This window comes from Tachypleus tridentatus, chromosome 7 (assembly GCF_004210375.1).
Source record: "Tachypleus tridentatus isolate NWPU-2018 chromosome 7, ASM421037v1, whole genome shotgun sequence".
Taxonomy (NCBI): domain Eukaryota; kingdom Metazoa; phylum Arthropoda; class Merostomata; order Xiphosura; family Limulidae; genus Tachypleus; species Tachypleus tridentatus.
Window position 1 is genome coordinate 22,212,065 of NC_134831.1, and position 19,111 is coordinate 22,231,175.

Sequence of the window (19,111 nt, forward strand, 5' to 3'; positions counted from 1 at the left end):
TTTAATGGGCTTTCTCATGTGGTTAAAAGAGAACGTCTATTCTACGGCCTTTTTATAAAGTTTATTTTTCCCCTTCATTTTTGTATACAACTTGATAGTGTTAACATAACTTAAAACTTACAATGAAGTAGGAATTTTTATTTCCTCACTATCTTTTAAAATTAGAGAAGATGGAAATTTATTTTTTTCGTGAGAATTATTTAAAGTGTAGAATTTTGCACTTAAAAGACAAATATATTTCTACAAATCATGAATCTAATTTAACTGCAAAAATAATGACGGCAGAAAAAAGAACAGAATATGTTTAACCAACACTTACTGTAACAAAATGTCCGAAAATTTATTAATATTTAAACAAATTATTAATTAAACAAGAATTTGTTAATATTTAAAGAATAAGAAATTAATATATATTTCAAACTTATTGATAGATGAGGTAGGTGAAATATAGTTTTCCGTCTGCGTTACTCAGGTTCCGCCATATAGAGGGCCTTTTATAAGAGAAATCTTAGATAATGTTGCAAAAATTTGATATTTCTGGCTTTACAGGTTTCCGCCCTATGCAGTTTCCAGGTTAGACAGGTTTTACTGTACCTCTCTACAACAGCCTAAATTGCAGTAAAATCTGGATCACATTTCAAATATAAATATCCTGTTCCTTTCGTCATTAATAATGAAACTGGTACAGTTCTGGTACATGAAAGAAGGAATGATGAACCAACCTTTAAACATAAAGTTAAATACCTTTATAAATGATGTACCATTAAGAAATAATATAAATGGGGTTTCGGCTAAAGCTTTGTTACACTTCCAGCTAATCCAACCAACTGTGTTACTGGCGAAAAGCCTTCATGGGTGAATTGTGTTGAAAATCTTATAGGAGCTATTACCATTATTCTCACTAAAAACCTGTAGTTAAGGGTCAGTCAGTAAAGAAAGACTTGTAAAGAAATGTCACCAGTCTTATTGCAATGCACTTCGATATTCCCATAACTCAAGAAAACCATCGTATATTTTTGTTTAGTATAAACTGAACATACGTTGTTGTAATTTGATAAGGAACCGTGAGACTGACTATCACACTATATGAGGGAGACAACGTTACTGACGTGCATCAATATGTATTATATACCCTTAGCCATAAACCAAAATGGTTTCAGAATGATATTTCTACACTGTTATTGAGCACAGGTCCCTGAAAATACCTGTACTAATTAATAATCTAACATCCAATTGCAACGCCTTCTTCAATCTTGTACCCGTTTATACTCTCATCCCTAAGACGTGTGCTCGGCAACGGTCAATTACAAACTCTCTCTTTTTTAACCTGAAGATGACCTTGGAAGGTCGAAACGTTGTCCTCTGCTTATCAGTACCAGCGGTTCTGAGATACATTTATGGCCAGTGTTCTACTGAGATAAACGATTAACCTAGATTTAATCACACTGTGATTAAAAGTGTGTAACACTTTTTATGTGAATTTGCATTAACTCTCTTTATAAAATGATTTCGTATAAAAGAATAGATATGCTTTTTTTTGTTATGAGATCAGATAACTTGTAACTATTCCACTATATTGAAAACATTCACTATGGTACTCGCGGTACTTATTGTTTCAATGATAGAGTGATGTAGGATCAGACTATTTAACATATTCTCTTCTCTTTATATCATACAACAGTCTAATAATTTTATCTCTGCTTCCATATAAATCGTCATAAAAATTCAAACATGACAGATTTGTTCTGCACTAAAGCGTATAGAGATTATGGTCTTTTTATTAAACAAATAAGCGAATGATAATGCATCATATTTATAATATTGTTGTTACTAAAGTAAATATGTAAATTCCTTAAATTTTATAACATTTACTAATTATCAGTTTTTTGTGAGAAGTATATAATTTTTACGCTTACAGTCATTTATTTGTGTTGCTGTATATCAGAAGAAATATATTAGATCTTGATCTAATTATGTTCAAGCCACCCAGTGGCATAGCAGGATTCTTGTGGCCTTACGCTGCTAGAAACTGGGTTTCGAGACTTGTGTTGGATAGAGCACAGATAGCTCATTGCATAGCGTAGCTTTGTGCTTAACAACAAGCAAACAAACGTTATGATTAAATATTGCATGTTGACAGAACACGTTGATTATCAGGTTCAGGTCATTATCTGCCTCATGACTAATGAACAAAGGTCTGTAGGAGAGTCGAACAGAGCAGCAGGTATATACAAATTATTCATTAACTGAAATCTACTAAACTTTTATAAAAGTTGGTTTAATTTTGACTATGAGGTATTTTACAATTCAAACATGTTTCATTTTGTGTTACCTAAATGTCTGTTTGTTTGTTTTTGAATTTCGCACAAAGCTACTCGAGGGGTATCTGTGCTAGCCATCCCTAATTTAGTAGCGTAAGACTAGAGGGAAAGCAGCTAGTCATCACCACCCACCGCCCATTCTTGGGCTACTCTTTTACCAACGAATAGTGGGATTGACCGTCACATTATAACGTACCCACGACTGAAAGAGGGAGCATTTTTGGCGCGACGGGGTTGCTAACCCGCGACCCTCAGATTACGAGTCGCACGCCTTAACACGCTTGGCCATGCCGGGCCTCTTAAATGTCAAAGGCTATTGAGCTGTCAGCTTGTAAGTAGAAATTGCCTCTTGATAAATTTGCAAGATATGCAGTCATTTTATTATCTTTACGTGTATAAACAAATACACCCTGAAAAAGTTAGACTACGTATACATCTTGGTAAGTTATGTTTTTAAACTACAGCAGTTTTAAACTACTAATATATGAGTTATACAACTTAAAGAGAAAGTAGTAACTTTAAAAAAATTCTAATATTCCTTTATATCTTGTAAATGTTATGAATGTACATTTAGCATTTTGTATAATTATGTAAAGTATATGAATAGATAAGGTCGTTTTTTACTGACTCTTAAGTTCATTGAAAAACTACATTCATTCCTTTTGTTAGAGTTCAAATATAATGAATTAATTTGTATGGAAAGTATATTTTTAATGATAAGCATTGTATAATAAACGTTATAGATTTATAAAATGAGAAGGAAAAGACACGTCTTTTATCATAAGAAAAACATGACTGATGCAATTTGCCAAAATCTTTTTTAACGCTACCATAGTTATGCTACAGACTTTTGTTTCTTAAAATATTTACAGGGAAGGATACAAACAAATTATTTTTGATAAATCTTGGATAATGTCGTCGTTCCCAACAGCATCCCAGAAAGATTCATTGATAGATATTGATAAATTTAGTTATGTTTCTGTTTGATTAAACATATTGTACTGTGTAAAAGTATTAGAACAAGAGAATATTTTATCATTCTTTCCATTTTATAGGTATATTTTTTTCACGCCATTAAGAGTTCTGCTTGAATGAACATACTGATCAAATTTAGGATCTGAAATAACTGTCATTGCACCCCATTCAGTGTCTTAACTATTTCGAATGAAGCTAGCATATGGTACTAGTTTATATTATAGGAAAATTAATTTAATAACATTCCACAAATAAATATTGATAAAAACAGTGTTTAACACTATATATTAAGTTTTACTGTTATGCCAAGGAAAAAAGTGTTGAGAATTGTCAGTAGAGCAGAAACTTCACATAAAAGTTTCATGTAAAGCTGACTCAACTCTCCGACAACTTGCTGCAGACTTGAAATGCTTCCCAAACACTATCAAGTACACCAAAGATCGTGACACTGAGACCAATAAATTTGAAAATAGAAAAGGAAGAAACAGAATGCCTAAATCCAATGATACTGATGTTAAGTATCTTCGTTTACTCAGCCTTCAGGACAGAAGGAAGACTTCTACTAATGTCAAGCATAAGATAAACAACCATGTACCAAATGATAGAAAAGTGTCCAGATCTACAGTATCAAGAAGACTCAATGAGAATGGAATATTTGGTTGTATAACAGTTAAAAACCTTTACTTAGATCTCCAACTATTGTCAAGAGTTTTAAATTTGCTAAAATGTTACAAAACTGGATTGTTGATGATTGGTAAATAGGTGTTATGAACGGATGTGCTCAGTATTAAAATACTTGGTTCAAAGTGTAGGTTGTATATCCATTGGAAGAAAGGTGAAAGATAATTACCTCAATGCATAGCACTTATAGCAGTGTGATGATTTAAGGGTCTTTTAATGCTCAGACGATAGGAAATGTTTGCAAAATAGGTGGAATAATGGACCAGCACAAGTACCATCAGACACTGATTAACCATGGTATACCCAGTGGTTTGAGCATTATTGGTAAAGGATTCTACTAGCAAAAAGACAATGGCCCTGAACACTGACCCAACTTATGCAGAAAGAAGCTGATGGAGTCATTCAAATGATTAAATGGCCCCCATATAACTGTATTCTCACACCAATTGAGTAGATCTGTTATTTGTAGATTAAACTTGACAAATCAACAGTTACTTCCAAATAAATTTTATGGGATTGTATTAGAGACATTTGGAGTAAAACCTCAAAGGACAATTTGATCAAATATGTTGCAGCAAGGCCTGAAAGACTCTCTTCTGTTATTAAAGCAAAAGTGAGACAAACAAAATATTAACTGTTTGATGAACTAAAGCACTTCCACTATTTCTGTTGTACTAAATAGGGAGATTTATACAATTTTAATGTTTCACTTGTAATTTACCTTCCATTGATGTTTAAGGTAGCCTGAAATATAATTTTTTACCCTTGTCCGAACGATGTAGATTGAAAAATAAATTTATCCATTCTTGTACATATAAACATAACCATACACATTAATCATTATCTAATATGTTGCAAGAAACCTGAGTCTGACTAAGATGTCGATTTCACATGCTTCAGACTGTTCGTTCTTCGTGACACAGCTGTTCAACGTACACATTAATAATAATTAGTTTAATCTGATCATTCAGTTTATTTTCATCATTAAATTTCACCACAGCATGTAAATGAGTATCAAAGTGAGAAATTTGTATACATAACTTTTGCCACTATGAGTTTAAGAACTTTGTCAGATGTCATATCAATACCATGATAATCAAATTAATACATCAACAAAATAGAGGGATTTTATTAACACACAACATGAATTACACAATTGTGTTCTTCCTTCTTCTAGGTAAGAATCTTATCCAGTTTTCTCTGTACAGCTATAATAATGGTTTCAATACACTGTTTAAGTTCCCCCATTCTGTTGAAGGAAAAGTTTTCCTTTGCCCAAATCCGTTAACTGCCGAATATTCAAATTATTCTAGTAAGATGATAGAAAAACGCAATGGTCATTCCCAGTAGAATATGCATGAGATGAATAAGGTGGTTTTTCACGTAGCATAATATATAGTAGAGCAATCGAATAGTTTTTGTTGCTGTTCTTGTTTTACTGGTTCCTACTGTGTGTGTGTATTTGTCTAATACCAAAACCATATATGCTGTAGATTAACGTATTAATTTATAACTTATATATACAGCAGTATTATTCATTAATATTAAAATTATGATACTGAAAACAAACGATACAATACCAAAGAAACGCAAAAATAATAACAGGTTTATAAACAAAGAAATGTCTAATATAATATACTTACGTTAGAGGTTGGTTCATCTTTGTATTGGGTCCGGCATGGCCAAGCGTGTTAAGGCATGCGACTCGTAATTCGAGGGTCGCGGGTTCGAATCTCGGTCGCACCAAACATGCTCGCCCTTTCAGCCGTGGGGGCGTTATAATGTGACGGTCAATCCCACTATTCTTTGGTAAAAGAGTAGCCCAAGAGTTGGCGATGGATGGTGATGACTAGCTGCCTTCTCTCTAGTCTTACACTGCTAAATTAGGGACGGCTAGCACAGATAGCCCTCGAGTAGCTTTGTGCGAAATTCAAAAATACAAATACAAATCTTTGTAATGCATTTGTGGCATTTTATAATATTTCAAATTCTTGGGAAATAAAGAAAATATAAATAATGGCATATACATATATATGCAATAAGAATATAAATATTGTGCACACTTAATGAATGCATAGAGTAACGCTTGACTATATATGTTAAGCAAAAAGCAAGTTGCATTGTAGATGCTATAGAGAACTAACTATTTACGTTATCAACATAAACAGACGCAACTGTAGCAGAGAGAAAGCAATGGCAAAGTTTATTTTAACTTCATTAAATACAGGAAATACATCTTATTAATTGTATTAGAGAAAAACCAGAGACTCTGGCCGGAAGTTTGATCGGAAGGAAGACGAGGAGAACTACAAGCAAAAAGATCGTTTATCATATGATCCTTGATCATACTACTCACTAAATTAAATTTGTTTTCAATTTCTGGAATTACAATGGGTCGACAAATTTCAACTAATTTAGCGTCAGATCTATTTGCCAATTGATATGTACACTATTCAGAAAATTGAAAGTACAATACAGAAAATTGTATACGAACCTAGATTTAGGGTCTCAGAATCAGGTCTATGAAACTGGCAACAAAGTCATTCGTCCTGCTATTATCTTTTTCTTCAATGTTACAAGACCATATAGCTTTAGACATAAAGTCCTCAGTCAAATCCAGAATATTCACCATTTAACCTCATTGCAAGTAGTTATTGCTGTTTCTCTCAGTCAAATGGCATAGTTAGAATAGATGTAATTCATTTAATAATATGGAAAGTAAAGTAAATTATCTCTGAGTGACAGGATTTTAAATATAAGTGGGCTGAGGATTTTTCTACGATGGGTGACTGTGATTTGTTGGCGATAAATTTGAACAACAAACAGCAAGCACACAACCCACTTGTTTTAAAATAATATATTCAAAACATGTCCAACATGTTTGATCGTATACAAAGATTATTTGCCTAACTCTAAATAATTCTCTTTCTAGTCAAAAGTCCACACAAACTGATTCAATCACTTTAGAATCCAATTGAAATAATAAATTATATTTCTGTACTCTGTTTCCTACTGTATAATCTGTGATAAATTTACTTACGTCACTCTGTTGATTACCACAGCTGCATCTAGGACTTTAAATAATTGTCTCCTTTTTATCAAAATCCATGCAGATGGGTTCAATTATTTTAGAACACCCTTTGACAAAACAAATTATTCTCTTTATTTCTATTAAACTATGAAATTCACTTCAAAATATCGTCAGTTACGGCTAATCACTCACCCACCTGCTAACTTCTTGTTTTCTAACTTTTTGACTAAACTTTAGTTAACCTAACTTTAACTTTCTTTCATGACTTGCACTCGTCTAATCACCTATATGTGTATTTTACCCAACTTAGGTTTTACCCAAGAGAAAAATACCGAAGATTCAAGTAACATGACGTCAACAATATTATTAAAGTCTAGACAACAAAGCAATTATGAACACAACATACCATTTATTATGTAAAGAAATGTGTCACAATTAACACTTTTAAAACAATCGATCTTCAACATTTCCTCTTAAAACTAAACTGTTATTAAATATTAACTCAAAATAAATTAAATAATAACGCCTACACTAAACAGTCTTGTATATCTAATAATAAACCACTCTTCAAGAAAAATATTTACAGTATCTTTTCACTATATATAAAGACTGTTCTTAGTTCCTATACTATGACTTCTTATATAATCTAAACCAATATTTACAGTTCTTTTGTCGGTCTCTCGTTTTATAGAGCCTCTGGCTTCATCTCAACAGTATCACTTGTGTTCACCTTGCTCTTGTATTGCCCTACGTTTGCCTTTCCTAATATGTTTGTATACTTGCAAAACATATCTTATTCTTTCTTCTTCTCTCCAATCCCTTTTTCACTCATGCTTGCGGCCTTGTATATATCACCTACACCCAGTGGTAGTAGGTCTAGCAGACCACTATGTTCTGTTTCTGCATCAATAATGGCCACTCCTGCAACACCCATCTTTGTTTCAATAGCTCTATCTATTAGGTCTTCTTTTCTCTCAATGTAATTCTTCAACATATTGCATGGTAGATCTTGGTCATCTCCTCCACTTTCACGTTATAGAGCATTCTGTTGAACACTTCTTGTAGTGTAAAAGGTTCTTTCTACTGCTGAATGAATTTGTTATTGTTTGTAGGTAACAGAGTTAAACACTTCCTGTCTGATCTTAAAATGTAAATCCTTGGCGTTCTTGTTATAGAAGTGTTTCTAACTACCTTTGAATGATTTGACTTCCCTAGTATAACTGCTTTGTCCAGTTCACTACTTCTTTATGGTCCTGTGCTTTGTACGTCTCTTTCCATTTTGTATTGTGCTTGACTTTTTCTCAGATATTGCTCCAAAGTTTCTACAGAGAAGGATCTTTTTTGCACTTCCTTCAGCTTTCCTGAATCTACATCCAGAATCTCACTTTTAGAAATTTTAAAGAGCTACATATCTTGCTTGATCTTTCCCCCTGGAACATCTATGGTAATTGCAATTGCTTCATCAGTTTTCTTTATGTCTAGTTCAACAAATTTTTACTACCTGCTATGTTTCCAAACACCAAGTCATATATTGGTCCCTTCATACACATGGCCTCAAGGTCTCTCACTTAGTAAGGAGTATCCACCTTTATTTTTCCTACAAAAAAACTTTCTTACTGTCCCATCAGTTAGTACACACAAACGTATCTTGCCTGTTATCTGGTCATCAGATACTAGACTAGCTCTCACTGCTGCACTATTGCACCTAGTATCTCGTAGAACCTTCATTTTCTTGTCCTCAACATAACCTCCACCTACTGTCATATTGCAATGCTTTGGCACCTCTTGATATCTGTAATATGCTCCGACTACTACTGGCACTGTTAATCCATCTTATAACTTCAGCTGACCATTAATTGTGCATTAATCAATCAAGTAAACTGCACTTTCTTCTTGTAGTGAATCTGATATGCATTTCTGATTCTCTCTCTTCTTGTAACAGCATCCATGGTGCCAGTCACTCTTTTCTTGTTTCTTACCAGTACTAACTTTATAAGTAGCTCCAGCTGCTTTATGTTGAGATTTTTGCTGTTGCGTATTGGTGATGGACTTGTACTCCTCTGCAATGTACGTTATTTTATGGCAAATATTGCATTTCTTCTGCCATTTGTTTGTTAAATTCATGTTATTTTTGGTAGACTTCTGTTCCTGATCAGCCACCACTGGTTTTGACTTTAACTTAACATTCTTGAGCTTGCCCATTATACTATTTCCATGGGCTTCCCTACACTGTACTGCCACCTTGATCATCTCATCCACGTCTTTTGGTGCTCTTTCTTTTATATGATAATGACAGGTCAGTTGAACATGTGATCATGAACTGTTCACGTATTAGTAGATATATCAGTCCCTCAAAGCTATTGTTACACTTAGCCATATCAGTCTAACTTGTAAAGTACTGCTGTAGACGTGCCATAAAATTAACTACAGTATCTCCAGAGTTTGATTTCTCTAAACTTCCGACAAACACCTTATTCACTAAAACAATATCGTTTCAGCAATGCCACTTTTAATTTGTCATAGTCCATGATATTTGTTGACGTCATGCTTGCATAGAATTGAAGGTCTTTTTCTGTAAAAACTGGGCTGAAATAGACTTCCCAGTCACGTATTTCCATTTCTGAATTTGGTCGATTTTTATATCTCTCCAGGAAAGCATCCATGGCAGCTTTCTGTTCATCAAATGTGAGCAGGTTGGATCAGCTGATCCTCACTCCATCTTGTGGAGTGCTTTATGGTCCTGCCATATTGCTCCTTGTAGTCATAGGAGCAATATATTTGATGTATACAAAGATACATCGTTGTATCCTTACTCTCTCTCTATTTCCAATTTCTATTTTTTCCTCTTTCTAAATTTGTATTCTCGTTTCCTTTTCTTCTTTTAGTCTTTTTTCTTCACTCTTCTTCTCTGTATTTTCTTGGACTTGATAATGTCCTTCTCTTTCTAGTCCTTGTTGTTGTTTAACAAACGCTCATAATTCGTTGGTTTTTAATCCAAGACACTCATCTCTATTTTTACATTTATCAAAATCTGACGTAGCTATATAACGTGATTGTAATCTCTACGCTATTTTCTTCACCACTACAATTTGTATTGTCATTAATGTCTTTCTCTACTGCCATTAAGCCCTGTATAATCCTGGTTGGTTTGACAAATGTCAGGGTTTTAAATATAAATGTGATAAGGATTCTTTTACAGTAGGTGTATGTAACTTGTTGACGATACATTCAAACAATAAACAGTGCACAATCCACTTGTTTTACATTAATATATTCCACTAATCAAACATAAGTAGAAAAGTCTTTACGCTATAGGAAATAACAATTTTATCTACAACTTCAGACAATTTTCTTTCTTGCCATTAGTCCACACAGACTGAAACAATTACTTTAGAGTCCAAGTGATAAAACGAATTATTGTTCTTGTTTCTTTTTCTTTCTGTACAATCTATAATAAATTTACTTACGTCACTTTTTTCTGACTGAACTTTATTTGATTTAACATTACTTTATTTTACTTATGCTCGATTTTTTTTCCTAAACTACATGGTTGCAATACGTGTTAATGTGTTAGTATTATTCTTATAGCAAAGCCACATCGGGCTATCTGCTTAGCCCACCGAGGGGAATCGAACCCCTGATTTTAGCATTGTAATCTGGAGACATGCCGCTGTACTAGCGGGGAGCAAGTTGCAATACTTACTTGTAGTAATGATAAGAGTACCAAAGATTCGAGTAATGTGACGTCAACAATGTTATCAAAGCCTAGAAAACAATGTAATTACAAATTCAAAGGCATAAGGGTTGAAACTACTAGATAAAGGGCAGTATTAGAAGTTTTCATGTAAAAATATACATATCAGGTCATTCCGTAAGTTATGTCCGAAAATTTAATACAGGAAGTGCATCATCATTTCTGTCTTTGTAGAAGAATTTAATGACTGAAATATGTAGTTGAACGTGTATAAAAATGTTCAAAAATAAATAAAAAACTAACCTAACTCAACTTTTTCAGGTGATTAATCAAATAAATCTTTATGAAGATGGATGTGTCTGAGGACCATATTAGGCATATAATGCTTTACGAGTTTAAAAAAAGGCAATAATGCAGTAGGAACTACCCGAAACATTCAAGATGTTTAAGGTGCGAAGTCTCTCAATGAGAGAAAATGTCGAAGGTGGTTTCAGAAGCTCAGATCAGGTAGCTACAACTTATGTGATGCGCCACGTTCAGATCGCCCTGTTGAATTTAATGATGACTTACTGCTAGCTGCGCTTGGTAAAGATTGTGCTGTAACAGTTGAAGAACTAGCACAGAGGTTTAATTCAACCCATTCAACTGTTCACCGTCATCTGCAACAGCTGGAAAAGGTGCCGAAACTTGGAGAATGAGTTCCCCATGATTTGACAAAAAGTCAACCTTAGAGCAAGAATGGATATTTGCACTTCTCTTCATTCTCGTGAAGGTAACTTACCTTTTGTGGGCAGGTTAGTGACTGGAGGTAAAAAATATATATATATTTTATAAAAATGTTAAGCGCCTCAGACAATGGCTCAGTGCAGATAAACAGGTTAAAAAAGAGCCCATAATGGACCTCCACCCTAGGAAAGTATTGTTAAGCGTTTGGTGGGATATTGTTGGTGTGATTCACTTTGAGTTACTGTCGCTAAATGTAATGATTACATCAGACTTCTGTTGTCAGCAGTTAGAGCGTTTGAATGTTGCACTGAAAGAAAAGAGGTCTGCTTTGATCAATCGTAAAGGTGTTGTGTTACACCAGGGTAACACACGACCCCACAGAGCAAGAATCACATCTGCAAAGATTGCAGAGCTAGACAGTGAAAAACTTCCACATCTTCCTTATTCTTGAGATCTTGCCCCATCAGATGAAAAGAATATGGAGAGGGTAGTTTTGACATCGTTACGTTACGTGTTTCAAGCACTTTTCCTCGAAACCCCAAGAGTTGTATAGAAGTGACATTCAGAAGCTTGTGAATTGTTGGCAGAAAGTAATTAATAATAATGGAACATACATTATTGATTAAACAACATTTAAAGTGATTGAAATCCTTTCTCTTTTTCTGAACCTAAAATCGGACATTACTTAAGGGATGACCCCTTATGACACAAGGGATGATACATATGTGTGTGTGTGTATCCTAACGTTTTAATAAAAAGTTTAACACATAAATCATTACAGAATTTCACTAGGTTCTGATCATTTTTCTACTTTAATAATAAGTGATTTGTATCTCACAACGACGGCTGATATGGGTATTAACACTTTTATTGATAAGGAGAGAACAACGTTTCAACCTTCTTTTTCTTAGCCTTCATCGATCTTCTTAACCTGAAGGTGACCTAGGTCGAACGTTGTGCTCTTCTTATAGTGTTAATACCCATACCAGCCGTTCTGAGATACATTTTTATTTCAAGTGGATTTCTCGTCATCAAGAATAAGTGATTTAAACAATATCATGAGAACGTATATTTACTATGGCTTTTTTCTTGAGGTTTCAAATCTAGTGAAGCTAATCTCCTTCCTCTAAATCATCGGTTTTTCTTATCGCAAAACTCAGATTCATTAAAGATACAAAAATGATTGGATGGCTTGATGATATCGACTTATGATAGGTTTTTGGTTTGTTTTATGTCCAAAATATCGTAATGTTTAATTAAATGACATTGAAGAGATGCAATGGTATAATCATTTGTAGGTTTCCAGTTGCTACATTCTCTTAGTAAGAGATAATTTACTCGGACAGAGAATTTATTAGATCCAGCATGGCCAGGTGTTTAGGAGCTAAGTCGTAATTTGTAGGTTCAAATCTCCGTCACATCAAACACGCTCGCACTTTCAGCCGTGGAGCATTATAATGAGACAGTCTATTCCATTATTCGTTGGTAAAATGGTAGCCCAAGAGTTGACGGTGGGTGGTAATGACTGGCTCTAGTTTTACACTGTTAAAATAAGAACGACTAGCACAAATATGCCTAGTCTAGTTTAATGCAAAGTATAAAAAAACAATATAATTTATTTTTGTATATCTATTAAGACATTTTTAAATAATGAGGTTGCAGGCGAAAATCTTTCTTTTTAGGTAAATATTTTAATTATATTTCTCCGGCAATGTCAAATATTAACTCTAAAACTTTAAAAGACTTAAGCTAAATTATCAGACCCTTTTCGTAAAGTGCTTTTCAAGTGTTAGTAGGCAACGCTAAAAATATAAGTTTAATTTTTTAATTACGCATGAGTTATTGTTCTAATCAAATTTTAATAAAAAAAATATTGTGAAAATGTGTGTAATCTTGAAGATGTGCCATGTTTTTGCAGTGTTGCTAGGCTCCAGGTTGCAAGAAATTCAATGATTGTTATATGAAAGTTTGCATGCAATTTTCATCCACCCCTGGTTACTAAAAATCAACTGTAAATTAAACTTGTGGTACAACCATAATGTTTTGTGAATGATCCATTTTTTTGTTTTGGTGCTACGTTTCGAATTTTAAAGGATACTATAATGGTAGTTTACCATATGCTGACATCATTGTATAACAAACTCATAATTCGTACGACACGAGTGTTTCTTCGCCATCCGGTAGCGAAAATAAATGCTAATAGTTATATGGAATAAGTAAGTCAATTTCCTTTAGTATTTTTTAAACATTACCATTTCATTGGAGTTTCTTTAAAAATTGGCTATTGCCAATTTTAATATATTTTTATCTATTTTAAAGTATGATAAAATTATAAGTTACGTAACGACAAAATGTATCTGATGTTTCAAAATAATCTACTTTTTAATTTTGAACGAAGAACAGCTGCAGAAAATAATAACGTATTAATGGAAAAGAGATAATAAGTTTTGATACGGATATGAATAAAATAATGAAGAAGCTAAAATACGATAATGAAAAACTTGTTAAGGTAAAAGATAAAAATTAATTGTAAATGTATTTGAAATCACATGTATAAGAGTATTTGTTTCAATTTTTTTATTACCAACAAAGAATTAAAAAAGTCATTATTTTGTGTACCACAACACATAAACATATTTAAAATGTGGATATCTAAAAAAAAACTACAGTTCATTTCACACATTAAAAACAAAAATGAGCGCTAACCACGGATAAAAGGATTTAATCAAGTAGTCGAACTGTAAAGTTGCACCTAAGTACAAAAATATTTTCTAAAATAAATAGCGAATGTAGATATACATGTATAATATATATATATATATATATATACAACACAATCCCGTACTGTTATGTGTGAATAGTAGAGTTAACTAAATTTACAAATGAATAATACTGTTCAATCAAGTTCCGAGTGAATAATACAGTTACATAAAATTACGAATGAATAACACAGTTGAATAATGTTACACATGAGTAATATAGTCACATAACGTTACGAGTAAAATTACAATTAACACTTATACAATAAACAAATTTCGTAATAGAAACTTACAAATTATAAATTATCCGATAATGTTTACTACGAACTAACCACAAACGTCGAATTACCTTATGCAGGAGTAAAACCTAAGGTTTAATCAGTAGTCATTCATTAACAGTCCTTATATAAAAGTGTAGCTGCTGATATTATTTTCAAGTGAGTCTATCAAAACATTAACTATTATAACAACATTTTCCGTTATACATCGTTGCTTATCCAAGCGCCACCTCTTATTCGTTTTATATCGGTTGTTTACGAAACCGCTTCTTCTCTAGTAGAATTTATTAGAGGAGGCGCTTGGATAAGCAACGATATATTTTCAACAGGTTTCCTCTCCCAGGGATTGTCCGATTGCAACGCCATCCTGAAACGCCCTCTAAATTGAACTTCGTCCAGTATATTCTTCACACGTTCAGGATGATTCGTCATAATGGTGTCTACATCGTAGCCGAAATTGTGATAAACAAGATAAACAACTGAGGATAGTCGAAAAGCTCTCAAATGTGTGAATGAATCAAACTGTTGTAAACATACTGCTAAAGGTAAAGATACTTTAATGAAGACTGAGTAAAACCTGCTTTCTCTGTAGAAAGAAACATTTGTAATAACAGAGTTAGCTTCCAGTTACTGACTGACCTGGTAAGGTTTGTAAATAAATTGGAATTATGCTATATGGTTAAACTACACAAAGTTTGAACAACTAAACCAGCAACAAAATAAAATACGAAGAATATTGTTATAACATGAATACATATAAATGAAATCTACTTTAGAACATATTTAATCTAATAGTTTTTTTACTCATATAACCTTATGCAAAAAGTTTAGACTTCAAAGTTACAAAATCCAGTAAAGTAATTTGATGTACATGTACATTAACTTAATCTATAATTGTTGCTTATAAACAAACTCCCCTATCTATTCCTTAACGTGCTCAAATACTTTCATATTTGTTTTATAATTATATTTTTACTTCATTGGATGCATATCTGTAAAACCACCATTTTTCATGTAAAGAAACCTATAATGATTTAGATGGGAAGTGTCCGGTTGTCTGCTATTTGTGAAAGTTCATATTTAAAGACGAATTTTTAAATAAATCCGTCTTAACTGTAAATTCCACTCAATCATAATATCACGATTGTTTATTCTAATTGGTTTTTTGATGATCATTTTATTTGTCTGTGTTTCATATTTGAAAGAAAAAGTTTCGTAATTATTTTATTATCAAAAAAAGGACGATTTTCGATACAATCGGATAAAGACCTAAAAGTACCAAAATCTCCATGATCAATTCTACTTATCTATCTCCATATCTTAAAAAAATTTTATAATAGTGCTCAGGTCCATCTATACTTTTTCTCATAAATACTAGATTTGTTTGTAATTTTTGTTGCCGGTTCTTTTAAGATTTTTTCCTCTGAGGCTTTATTGTCACAAAATCTCACCAGATGTCGTCACCATATTTTATTTACATGACATGTCTTAAACCTGACAATATTCTGCTATTGATGAGGCTTCAGTCTTAAGAATAAGATTCATGCGCTTATATTCAAACGAATTCGGAGGCTGCTCATTAAATAGAGATGTTATTGTGTTTCAATATGATAGAAATGTATAATAATACTACTCTTGATACTTATATACTAGAATTTGACTTATATTTTCTGTGTCCGTAAACAAGTCAAGACTTGTTTCTCTATAGTGTTCTCTCCCACTTCTAAACTCAGCTCTTTTATTAGAACCTGTATACTTTAAATATTGCTCTATAACATCATCGAATCATATCATTCTAAAGAACTAATCTCAGGCATTATAAAGACCTTCAGTACTTCCAAGACGCTAATTTCTATATATACCTAACGAACTTTCGGCTTCAAAACTTTGTCAAAACCATCAAGTCAACTACCTCTAGACTTACACCTCTAAAACTCGATTTCAAATGAGCACCTCAAAAAATGCTTCACGTTAACTGTTACATTTTCACTTAAAATCTTTGACTTTCGACGACCACCCTAAATAGATTTCTGGTTGAATTCGTTCCATTTTTAAGGTCTTTTTTTTTTCTAGCTGGTAGATTTTTCAAAGATTAAATATTATCAACTCTATGGAATTCTATTGATTACAATGGATCATTCTAACCACAATAAACATAACTATGCCAAAATTAGATATTTTTAGGCGAGAACGTTTTTTCTCATTTTAAGAAAAAGAGCTATTATTGCAAAGCAGTAACTTTATCCGTTCAAGAAAGTCTGTAAGAAGGAAACGTGTAAAAAGTGGTAATTACAGATTTCGCAAAATATTGTAAAACAATATATTATATAATAATTCACAATGTAACAACACTTCAATTGTTTTGTCAAAAAGAAAAATAAACTTATTGTTGGAACATTCTATCTGCTTTTGTATCGTGTATTGTTAGCAAAACAACAACTAATTTAATATAAGCATGTTGAATTTGCAATAATGACTTTATTCTAAACATGTTGAACTTGTAACAATGAATTTATTCTAAGCATGATAAATTAGCCACAACAACCTTATTCTACGTATGATGAATTAGTGTACTCAGATGTGAATTCGATAGCTCAAGCGTCTCTTTACTACACCTTAAAGCCTTTGGTGTATTATAAAAGTGGCTGTCAAATCCCACTTATCTGTCAAATAAGATTATCCAAGTTCTAAAGTGGATGCAGATAGTAGTTCACACTCAAGAATTACTACAAGCGCAGATAGCCTTTTACGTATCTTTGTGTAAATATTTTGCAACTATTAAACTAGCTAATCATGACTCGCACAAGAAATGGTTTAGGTTATTTTGAAACCAGAAGTACTCATTCCCATAAAAACGAACGCCTAAAACTTGCATAAGTTAACGTAAACAAAGAGAAGCTGGTTAAACTGTTTTCTAGACGAAAATTCCTGGAAATTTCTTATTCTAGCCGAAAATGACGAAACTTAAACATCACAAACAGGTTAAAAATATGCTTTAACAGACGATTCTCTGTTTTTATATAGCAAATCGAAGTCGAGTGTTCCATACTCATAGTCTTTCAAATGGTTCAGGCAATAATAATAATATTAATTTCATTGTTTGTAAGATAAATTTAATTGGAGCTGCAATTACAAACTGTAAAGGGTTTTCGTCCACGTTGGTTGTTGAAGTTAATACAATAAACCTGGCACAACCGATCTTTTAACGCTACTTCTGAGAAAATTTTAATAATACGAAATAATTAAAATTTTTGGAATTTATAAACCTGTAAATCGGGATTATAAAAGGTTAAGTAAATACAGCTGGGAATACTGTGGACATTATTTACTCACACTACAAGTCCCTAATTTTGCTCCATGCTATTATCTAGATTTATATGTGGTGAAATAAAAAAATATGATAAAAATTAATGTTATGTGTACTGATTTTTTTACTCCTTCACTTCATACATAATATTGGGATTGGCTTCCTAAAGACACTGATTGTATAGTGTACGAAGCATTGAGTACCCACATGTCATATTCATTTAATGTTCATCTATTATTGGCTGGTAATTCATGTTTCACCCTGTACTTAGGCCTTTTAAAGGAATAGTAGATATTTGTAAAACGATTACCTTAAGAGTCAATGATAGCACTGTTTACACTAAAATTATGATGTGTTTATGCTGATGTAAAATACAGAAAGAACAAATCGACTTTTCAATACCCATAATACCCTCGTAGTTCATTATGTAGTATGGGTGTAATATATTAAGCAATCTTTGTTGTATGCTGGCATAATACATAATAATATTATGTATAATATAATATACTATATACTATAATATAATATAATTTACTATAATAGTAAAAACAAGAGTGTATATTTATGTGTGTTGGTTTTCGTATAACAAAGCCACATAGGGTTATCTGCTGTGCCCACCAAGGAGAATCGAACCCCTGATATTAGCATCGTAAACCCAAAGACCTACCGTTATCCCAGCGGGGGAAAATAATAATAAACATTAGAAACGGGCCATTTTGAGTGAATTTTCTTTACCTTGTAAATCTAACATGCGGGGTTTATGTGCGTTTTACATGTGTACAGCCTTAGTATTCACTAATAAAGGTTTTAAAGTATTGTTTGAACTGAATCTTTACTGTTTAAGTTGCTTTTTGTCCGAACGTTCTGTTAAAGTTTCATGAAATTCCTTGTGAACCTTATAATGATCCACTACTGTGGTTTCTGATTTCAAAAAAAAAAATCAGGAAGAATATAATTTTCCATAACAATTGACTTATTTTATGAAATAATAATTCACTTTAAAATGCATAGTCCTGCAGTATATCATCAATAAGTTTACGGGCTTACACCGCTAAAAGAATAGGTTTGAGTACCTCGTGATGGCAGAGGTGTTTTTAACACTTCAAACTAGTCGGTGCAATTTTCTTACGAGAGGGATATCTGTCAGTACTGATAAGCTACAGGTATAAAAATTTATTAATTTTGTTTTGCATCACTTTGGGGGCCTGTAATATGAGGGGCTCATTGGTGCATTGCTCCCGAGATTAAATATGCCCTCGTGGAAGATAGACCGCAGATTCAATATTGTGTAGCTTTGTGCTAAAGCAAATAGAATAAAAACTAAACCTAAATTGAACAA

The 19,111-nt window shown here is 32.7% G+C and overlaps 1 protein-coding gene across 4 annotated transcripts in view; it reads right to left on the bottom strand.

Annotated features, from left to right (window-relative positions):
- LOC143255280 (uncharacterized) overlaps positions 1 to 6,209 on the bottom strand; it is a 55,859-nt gene extending 49,650 nt beyond the window's left edge. For 2 of the 4 annotated variants that reach the window (XM_076510705.1, XM_076510704.1), the window contains exon 1: positions 5,621 to 6,209. In XM_076510705.1, the coding sequence (XP_076366820.1) occupies positions 5,621 to 5,637 (17 nt within the window). In that variant the 5' untranslated portion in view covers positions 5,638 to 6,209. The remainder of the gene's footprint in view (positions 1 to 5,620) is intronic. The other 2 variants (XR_013030508.1, XM_076510706.1) reach the window with 2 other exon arrangements.
- Between the last annotated feature and the right edge of the window lie 12,902 nt (positions 6,210 to 19,111).